The sequence below is a fragment of the Lactuca sativa genome, chromosome 5, assembly GCF_002870075.4.
Source record: "Lactuca sativa cultivar Salinas chromosome 5, Lsat_Salinas_v11, whole genome shotgun sequence".
NCBI classification, from domain to species: domain Eukaryota; kingdom Viridiplantae; phylum Streptophyta; class Magnoliopsida; order Asterales; family Asteraceae; genus Lactuca; species Lactuca sativa.
In genome coordinates this window covers 74,188,707-74,199,287 of record NC_056627.2, presented here as the reverse complement: position 1 = coordinate 74,199,287, position 10,581 = coordinate 74,188,707, and the positions used below count along the sequence as shown (strand labels likewise).

General features: G+C 28.6%; 1 protein-coding gene across 2 annotated transcripts; it reads left to right on the top strand.

The window, feature by feature from the left end:
• The first annotated feature begins 1,122 nt into the window (after window positions 1–1,122).
• On the top strand, window positions 1,123–9,637 carry LOC111908035 (uncharacterized). Of its 2 annotated transcripts, XM_052764180.1 has the most exons (9): window positions 1,123–1,276; window positions 1,403–1,520; window positions 2,273–2,309; window positions 2,412–2,481; window positions 2,776–2,880; window positions 3,120–3,270; window positions 3,343–3,425; window positions 8,852–8,945; window positions 9,042–9,637. In XM_052764180.1, the coding sequence occupies exons 1-9, from the start codon at window positions 1,246–1,248 to the stop codon at window positions 9,127–9,129; spliced, it is 777 nt and encodes a 258-aa protein (XP_052620140.1). In that variant the 5' UTR covers window positions 1,123–1,245; the 3' UTR covers window positions 9,130–9,637. The 2 variants fall into 2 exon arrangements, with proteins under 2 accessions (XP_052620140.1, XP_052620141.1); XM_052764181.1 differs by lacking the exons at window positions 8,852–8,945; window positions 9,042–9,637 and adding an exon at window positions 4,403–4,990.
• The last annotated feature ends 944 nt before the right edge of the window (window positions 9,638–10,581 follow it).

Here is a 10,581-nt window from a genome sequence, read left to right as displayed (position 1 = left end):
ATGAAATAAATGTTTGGACAGTGTATAAAAAGAACGAAAGGAATGTTTCTGTAATTTGGATGATTTGTGAATAATAAAAAAAAATATAAGGGTCATTTTTGTAATTTTGATTCCATATCATTTAACTCGTGTAAGAACGTGTATTTATGTTTGCAAAAAAGTAATCTCCGATCGATAAAAAAGAGTAATATCAAAAAACAAACCTTTTTTTTGTATTTATGTTTGCAAAAAAGTAATCTCCGATCGATAAAAAAGAGTAATATAAAAAAAACAAACCTTATTAAAAAAAAAAGGTGCACATAACAGTCGAAATGATAACAGCATTCGAACATGAATATTTTGAAAATAAATTAAAAGCTAGTGACGCCTTTTAACCAATTCAACTAATCAAAGATTTGAAAATATCAAAGATCCAAACCTAGAGAGGCCTGGAGCGGTCACCCAACTTGCACATCCTATTGGGCCGGATGTGTAGTTACATTTCTAGCTAGTTGATATTTTACAGCATCCTCTTCAAATAATCTTTAGTTTGCAACTTCTTGTTCATGGTTTTATCAGTCTCCACGTCCTTAATTTTTTAAATTCAAGTAGTCTTTAGTTTGCAACTTATTGTTCATGGTTTTATCAATCTCCACGTCCTTAAATTTTTAAATGCTTTGTTTATAGCATCTGTAATTGAGTATTTGATCATTTCTTTTGTACCATATGAAAAAGTATTCTTTAAGATTTGCACTTTGGATGCTAATATGCTTCTCTCTCTAGATGTACACACCTCTTCTACACGGAAACATATTCTAAGAATGTCATTGTTTAAGCACTTTCTTCTGCCACTGTCTACAAGCATCTATTCTTTCTTGTATGTCCACTGCAATTTGGGGGACAATCCTTTTATCGGATCGTTTTACCATAGTCTTTCTTTGATATGTCAGAATATATCCTTGATCCACTAAAGTTATATCCTTGATCCACTAAAGTTGGACACTTTATCATTTTCTCTTAGGTGGCGCCTTTATCTTATTAGCTTTGGCAGGTAGCTTTAGGCCGGTCTAACTGGTGTAGCTAAGAGTAGCTGATTCAGATTCATGGGTTGTAAGCCTTTTACTATAATTTATCAACTTCTGAAAATGTTATAAATAGATACTCAAGAGTTTATAGTCTTATTCACTCATTCATTGTTGGGTGCTCTGACTGGTTGTTGCAATTAGGGAATTATTTCACATACTGCAATAATTAAGAGTTAAGACAATGAGCTATAACAGATCAAACATAGGTTCTGGTTAGTCTCTTCCCATAAAGCCGGTCATAAATGCATTATCTAAGAACCATGAACGTTAAAACGTCTTTGTTAAATAATATGACTAAGATTTAAGGATTTGTAAGCGTTCTTGATGCATTGTTTCAGGTAGTAGGAATGTCGGAAGGAACACATTTGAGTTTGGAAGGACTTATGTGGTCAGGCCCAAAGGAACCCACCAAGCAACTATCGTTTGGTTACATGGCATTGGTGAAATGGGATCAAGGTGATGACAATGAATGTTTGTTTTGAATGCGATGATTTTTAAAAGACAAATTTGATATCAATTGCAGAATAGCAAGTGGGTTGTACTCATTTCGACCATTTTGACATTTGATATTAAGATTTGACTTCATAATATTAATTTATTAGTGATGTTTTCTTATATATATGACTTACCTATGGATGCTTTAGGATCATGATGCTTGGTATTTTCCAAGTAATTATGGGTAAGTTTCTTCTTTCGATTATATACAAGTGAGCAACCATTAGTCAAATGTCCAAAATATCTTCACAAGATAATAAAATAAGAGAATTTTATGGCCAAAATCAATAATAAGTTCAATGGCAATGGACAAACAAGTAATTTTAGTTGTTAACCATGATGTTAAGATTATTAAATTTCGGTTGTCTTCACCATAACGGATTTGGTGCAATTCTCATGGACAAGATGTAGTACAAAGCACGACATCATTTCCTATAATATTAATATCACTACATGACCTTATCTTTAGGTTAAGAAATCACCAACTTGCCCTTGTGCGATTTAGAGTGGAAGTTTTTGTATACAATTAATATTGTCTCACATATTGGGAAATGGGAAAGAGGTGCTTCCCAAGGCCAAAAACTATATCCACGACTATATCTATCACCTGATCTAGATTCGTATGAGATTCTGAAAGGTTTTCCAAGAGTGTTTTCCGCATGTTTCACAATAGTTATCTATATTTGTTTTCTCATTTATATTTTGTTTTACAGTTGGTCCCAGTTCTTGGAATCTTTGCCTCTTCCAAATGTAAGGATGAGTATATTTCGGTTTCATGACGTACACAATTATAATGTGAACAACCTATTGTATGATTTGTATTTTAATCATTTTAATTAAACTACTATATAGATCAAATGGATCTGCCCAACTGCCCCAAGTCGTCCGATAACTTTATTTGGTGGAGCACAGTCTACTGCATGTAAGTTTCTTTTTATAAGGATAAGAGAAAATAAAGATGTGGTTGTGGGTCCTATGATATGAGAAGAAATGGAAGATGTGACCCAAAAACTAGAACGCGGAGAAAAGATTGAATAAATGAATAAAAGTTTCTACATCTTTTGATTCACTTTTATGTAACAATAAAGAGCAAAGTAATTGATACTATTTTTGTGGTTATCTAACATGTCAAGAATTATCAGGGTTTTATGTAACAATAAAGAGCAAAGTAATTGATACTATTTTTGTGGTTATCTAACATGTCAAGAATTATCAGGGTTTAATGTTGAAGACATGTCAGAGAATGCTACTGATGATGTGGAGGGATTAGATGCTTCAGCAACACATATTGCAAATATGTTGACCAACGAGCGTGATGATAGTATGTTTCCTTGTTACTTACTCATATGGGGATATATAAAAAGTGCTAGATAGAGGTCAATAGGTGGGACGTCATGTAGGGTCCAAATTACCACTTCTAGTGTTGGATATGCCATTTTGTGAAATTTTACAGGAAGATGCTTGATATGAGGCTAGGGAATATAACGTTTTTAATTCATAAAAGCTCTCAACTTTTATATCATTTTGGACTCTTTTTACCTCGTGGTTTACCTTTTGCAGTTAAACTAGGTGTTGCTGGCTTTAGTATGGGAGCTGCTATGGCTCTCTACTCTGCTACATGCCGTGTTCTTGGCCAATATGGTAATGGAAACCGATACCCAATCAACCTCAGTGTGGCAGTGGCTCTCAGTGGCTGGCTGCCATGTTCCAGGTTGTCTTTTAATCTGACCATCTTAATATATCATTAAACATATCACTTTATTGAGTAGACAACTTGTTGTAGGATCGTAAGGAGCAGAGTTCATGCATCACAAGAGGCTGCAAGGCGTGCATCATTACTACCTATTTTGCTCTGCCATGGACAAGGTATTTTCTTATAAATTAACGATATACATTTTAGATTGCCTCCTTTTTGCAGGATTCCTATATGGCAATTGGTTTTTTCATTTGGGATTCAATCTTATTAGAAATATTTAAATTGCTCTTATTTGTTCTTGATATGAATTTGGCAAGAAAATTATCATGCTTTTTGATATATTAGAATCAACTTTTCTTTGTGAACTATGATTAAGTTTAGAAGACATATTTGCTTAAATAAGGATTCAATAATACTTCATATAAGTGGATGAGAAGCACCTAGTTCAACTTTTGGAGGAAAAACATAGAACCTTACTAATTCAAAATAATATATGTCTGCCTAGCTTAAGAAATGCAACTATCAAGGAGTGACTAATTAAAATACATGCAATCAAATTAAGCATGTGTTATTAAGTTTAATATAAAAAAATGCAATCTAGAATGTTTTGACTTTAGAAGCTAAAATAACTTGTTCAGAACAAATAAATGTACCTCGATACCTATTTCTATATAGATTACAAGGCTTGAAAATATCTAATTACTGCCTATCAATAATATATGTAGACTGAGATTGATCCATCACAACAATTCTCTCTTAAGTTCAACAAAACACCAAATATCTTAGCGAAAACACAAAGATGAGAATCTATATGCTTAAGAAAAGGCTAGGGGAAACTTTTGCATTAATGATACCTATATATAAACATATATAATTATGTGAGTTGCATATTTCAATAGTGTTTAAAATGAAGCTTGAAATGTATGGGTGTGCCTCTTGAGTGTGTAATCTTTTATCCAAGAAGCACTATATCGAGAGATGCCTCAAATCTTTTTACCATATACTTGTGTTTATATATATTATAAAATCATTCTTTTTTTTTTTTTACAGTCAGTATTCAGAATTCTACAATTTTGTTAATTTCTACTTGGTCTAGAATTCCTCAATTTTCAAACTATTTAGTTGTACCTACTCACTTGTCTTGCAGTTGAGTAGATAAAACTAGTTCTAGTTGGAGATTGTTCAAGCTTGATATTATTGTTGGGCCCCTTTATCTACCAGCTTCAGCTTCTAGATGTTGGTGACTTGACATGGTATCAGAGCTCAGGTTTTGCAAGATCTATGGGTTCAATACTTCAATTCCTACCGCTTACCTTTGCATTATGTTAGTGATGCACGTTTGCGTTCCGGTAAGGAAACATTGAAGTACTATTTGGTCCTCTACTACCAGCTTGACCTCCTCCATGTACGGGCATGGTGACATTGGAGGGGGATTGTTCAAGCATGATAGCATTGATGTAACAACTTAAGTATATACATGAGTTCAATTGCAATAAACACATGGCTAGCTTAGTTATGTGAAAAGTAAATTGTTTTTGACATTTTATTCCAATGGGAGTCTATACTAATAGTCCAAACTATGTAAACACATGTTTCTCACAAAGTCCAGTTTGTATGTTGGGAAATTCTCCCCACCAAAAATAATGTATGGTTAATTGATAACTCATTATGTGGTTATTGATTTCAACTAGTGTATTTCTCTTAAAGGAGTAACCACATTTTTGTTTATACTTTATCATTGGTACCGACAACTTTGAGTTGTCATGTATGAAATATAAGAAGATTATTACTCTAGAACTTAATTATTTTCCTTTTATGTCATATAGTTTTATGTTTCTAACCGGTTGAAGGGAAATATATAGTTGGTTTTTTCTTGTATTGGCACAATGTGGTTCATCAAGCTTCGTATGTCAATGAGTTTGGTGTTGATATAGATCAGGTATGATATGATTCACTTATGTGATCAAATTGATCCAACAATCCACTTAGTTAATTAACCCGTTTAAACGAGTCAATATTATGGTTAACCATAATTATGTACATGTGTGTAATGATCCGTTGGAAAAATTGGAAATAAGATTTCTACTTCTTACATTATCTAATAATAAACCTCAATCCCCCCTACAAAACTCTCTTGCTTGTCCCTTTTTTATATATCTCACACATTACCCCTTAATTCCTCTCTTTTTATTAGATTTTTTATTTGTCTACTAAGTTTTGTTTTGTACTTTTCAAAAAACTATTAATTTAAAACATCAAGATTGATGAATATTTATAATCATGACCCTTTTCATGGAAAGATGTGGTAGTTGACCCAAATAGTTTTATAGAGAAATTATATAAACAAACTATTATAAATAAGTTTTTTTTTAAAGAGAACAAATATTTTTTCTTTATTTTTTGAAAAATTACAACTTTCTACTGCATGTTCCATTTCAGACTTTCTTCAAACTACAAATTTTTTTTCAAAGAAGTCTAACTACTTATATCCAAAATGTTTATTTTGAAATGTTTAATATATCGTTTTCAATCAAATGCTTGATTTTAAAAAATATTATTCTATATATTTTCTATTTATTATGTTTGTTTAACTTTTTGTTAAATTTTAATAAAACAAGTTCTCGAAATTCTTGAACTTTTCATCCAGACTTGGTGGTTATTTTTTTTTCTAAAAATTCTATAGTTTTTTTTTTTTCAAATTCAGAATATTGGTTTGGAATTCGAAATGTTAGTCTGAAATATATTTTTTTTGTTAGAAAACTATTTTTTTCTCAATTTGGAATCCAACATTCCAGACTTGGTGGTTATTTTGTGTTTCTAAAAACATTTTTTTTGTTTATTTTTTCAAATTCATATTATATTATGATTACTCAAATTATGTGCTTTTTATGTCAATTATAGTGTAAGACTAAATTGAATAAAAGTATAATTTATTTTATAATAACATCAAATGTTTTGGACATGCAATATTTTATGTTCAATTAATATTAACACTAAATCTTTTTAAGATATAAAGTTGCTCTACTCAAAATCCCTCTCTCTCTCAAAATAATAATAATAATAATAATAAATAAATAAATAAATAAATAAAGTTGATATGATACTTTTGTTTTAACTATATATATATATATATATATATATATATATATATATATATATATATATATATATATATATATATATATAAAATCTAATAAAATATTCAAACACAAAAATATATAAATATTTTTTTATTAATTAATGTATCGTGAAATAATTTTCTTTTATACGTGTGTTAAATTTGACTTTTTACAAACTTGATGGTGTAGGTTAAAATCCTAGACAACATGATTTTGTTGCTGTGAGGTCTAACTAGAATTCAACAATAAAATGTTTTTACTATTATGATGAAAGAATTGTAAATGAATAATATATATTTTTTTTATAAAATATGGTTAATCTGTAAAATAAACCAATAAACATAAGATCTTTTAAAATATGTGGTGTAAGAAAAAAAAAAAAAAAAAAAAAAAAAATATATATATATATATATATATATATATATATATATATATATATATATATATATATATATATATATATATATATATATATATATATATATTGCGTGTTAAAATGGTGTAATGGGTTGGATAAGAATTACAAATGAAAAATATGGTGCAATAGGTTTGAGAACGATGTAAAATATGTTTTCTTTCAAAACAGGATTTGTATTTTTTTAGTTAAAGTTTCGATTATCTATTGTCTGAAAAAGTATTTTTTATGCACAATGTTAGAAGAGGTTTAGAGTGTCCGGTGTTTTATAATGAAATTCTTTTATATAAATATATGTAATTTTAGTAACAAATGTTTTAAAATATGACATGCTCCATGACATAAGTTATTTTTCAAATGTAACTACTTTTTTTAGTCAAATAAAATTTATATCTCTCATTTAAATTTTGAATAAATAAATATATATAAGGGGAAACATGCATGATCTCCATATTCTAATAAAAGAATAGATTTAATCTCATATTGACAAGTGTCATGCAATTAGAACCCCTCGTTAATGTTATATAGCATTTGTCAACCTATTAATTATTCATTTCAAATTTCAAAATTTAAATTTCCCATTCTAATTTTACTAAATTAATAATTGATTCTTCATTTTAAATTTCAAAATTTAAAATTTCTCCATTTAATTATATTAAAATAATAATATTAGATTAAAAAATAAAATAAAATTAATATAAATTTTAAAATGATATAACTCCACGTATTTATTTAAATCAATGATTATAATTTTATATATCTAAAAAATATCTCTTAAGTAATAATTTATTTAAAATAATTGATTAATAATTTTGATTTTTTAATACGAAAGTTTGATTAATTTTATAACCGTGGTTATCACGGGTTATAAACTAGTGTGTGTATATATATATATATATATATATATATATATATATATATATATATATATATATATATATATATATATATATATATATATATATATATATTCATAGATAAATGAAGACAGAAAAATCTATGTAAAAGGTATGAGGAGTCTAGGATATACTGGAAAGAGGGAGGCTGGGAATAATTATTTGAGTCAATATGAACTAATCAATCTTTAATTGGTTTATGGCCTTATGTGTGAACATAGTGAAATGATCAGCATAAATGTAGTTAGGTCACAGGTTAATTGATTAAATGAGATGATTAATTAATCCAAACAAAATTTGACTTCGTGATACATCTTATATCAAGCCATGTCTCCAAGCCTAGACAACCAAACATGAAGCAAAGTGTTCAATTTATAAGGTAAGGGTCGTAACATTTTTGTAAAGGTATAACATATTTGACACATGAACTAGGTCACATTTACACACACTAGGGACACTACATACATCAATGGCAAGTTTAATGATGAAAGAGTCCATTACTAATATTAGCCATCAATAAATTACTGGCAATTAAGTGAGAGATTATTGACTACCCAATATCTTTTGCTCATTCCTCGATGTTTTTTTTTATATTTTCCATGGAATATCAACAAACTTAGCGACATATTGAGAGCTTTTAGAAAAAGAAAAATCTTAAGATGTGATAAGTACTCCAATCCCTTTTGAATTGCTTAAATTACAGTTTGAGTTATTCAATAGTGTTGGTGTCTTGGGAAACCAAAGAAGAACCATTATTGAAGCAAGATGCTAATATCAATGTTGAATTTAGTTTAGTTTAGTTTTAACTTTTAGAAAACAAACTTAACCACTAAAGATATATAAATTTTACAATAACAACTTTTATGTTGTGTACATTTAGTTTTTAAAACATATAGAACTTATAGTGGTCCTTTCAATATTCACTCGATCCTAATTAGGAGAATCTGAATAATAAATGTCTATCAACCGTACCAAATAATATTTCTTTATAATTACACATTTTTAATCCGTATTACAAAGTAAAATAAATGACTAACATAATGTAAATGAATAAAATATACTTCTACTTTTTATGAAAAATATAATACTTTCAACCAAAAAATATAATCTTAAATTTAAAATGATTAAAAAACTATCTTGATTAAAGAAAATTTTACATGTTTCAGTTGATGATATGGTTGATTACAAACATGGGGAGAAATCTGCACAAACTTTACGATCGACTGGATTTCAAAACATGACATTTCGTACATACAATGGGTAATTAATCCTTCTTATAGACTTCAAGGACATAATTTCTCAAAAGTAACCTATGACTGAGAGTGTCAAGTGGTGTTAATTTCGTTTTTAATATAGGCTTGGTCACTATACGACACCAGAAGAAGTGAATGATGTTTGTTATTGGCTCGTTGCAAGGATGGGGCTCAGTGGATATGGGGTGTGAATAAAAATATTTCTTTCTACTTAAGAGAAAAAGAAAAAATATTTAACTATCTATATAACCAAAAGCATAATAAAATATTAGAATATGTGTGGACATGGGGTAATAACTTATATTACTCCCATTTCTATAAAATGATTTTTAAATAAGAAAGATGAGAGAACAAATTTTTTTTGTGGGTGAGATTTTCCATTATTTTTGTTTTTATGACAAAGATTTAAAGGACTAATGCAAGTAAGAGAGCGACCATATGCACCAAGACTCCTCAGCTCTATAAAAGTTTCAGAGAACTTGTATGTTCTTTTACAAAAAGAGACATTACATTATACAAACATGGGGCTTGTATGTTCTTTTACAAAAAAAGACATTACATTACAGAAACTTGGGGGCTTGAGGTTGAAAAGGATTAAAGATGATCTTGGAGGAAATATCATTCATATAATTTGTTCTTCTCTTAGTTTCTCTTTGTAGCTATGTACTAAATGGAATAAACGTATGTTTTGTTTAATAAGTTTCTCAATATATATATATATATATATATATATATATATATATATATATATATATATATATATATATATATATATATATATATATAATAGTGATGTATCCGCACATAGCAGCGGATGTGAATAGTTACTTTCAACGATAAGTTTCTTTTGAAAAAAATGTTATGTTACAAGGAAAGTACATTGCTAGTTATTGCCTTTAGACCAACTTTAATAGCATGAAATGGAACTGAATGCAGATCATTGATTTGAGATACGTGGAGAGTTGTACATTCCTTTTCCTAAATATGGACTTTAGGACTTCCTTTCCAATCATCTTTGGAGGCGACAAGGGCGTTTTAGTCTTTTCTGGTAGGAGATCATCAGCAACGATACAAATTGTGTCACCCTTCAATCCTTTCATTTGTGTAGCTTTCTGCACATGAAAACCAAGCATTTAAATATGAATGTTCAAAAATACCAAAAAAAAATCATAAGTTTTATAACATTACTTTAGTCAACCAATTAATTAAACTTCTTTTATCAACGCACAATCTTTTCACTTGTACAACTTCATCCACATGAAAACCAACCTATTAATCCCAGTGTTCTAATTACAACATCAAATGGAAAATAGAACAATAAATATATATATATATATATATATATATATATATATATATATATATATATATATATATATATATATATATATATATATATATATATATATATATATATATATATATATATATTATTCCATTCCATTCTTGCCGACCAAAATCCTAACACATCCTTAACTTCAACATCTAACAATGCATGTTAGAAAATCACCATCATGACTTGGAGCTTGTTTTCCTTGTAAGAGCTCAAAGCAAACCTCATAAAATCTAAAGTCGGCCCGTCCCAAACAACCGAAATATAATGAATCTCCTTTCAAAATCTTCAACCACACATGGAAGAACTT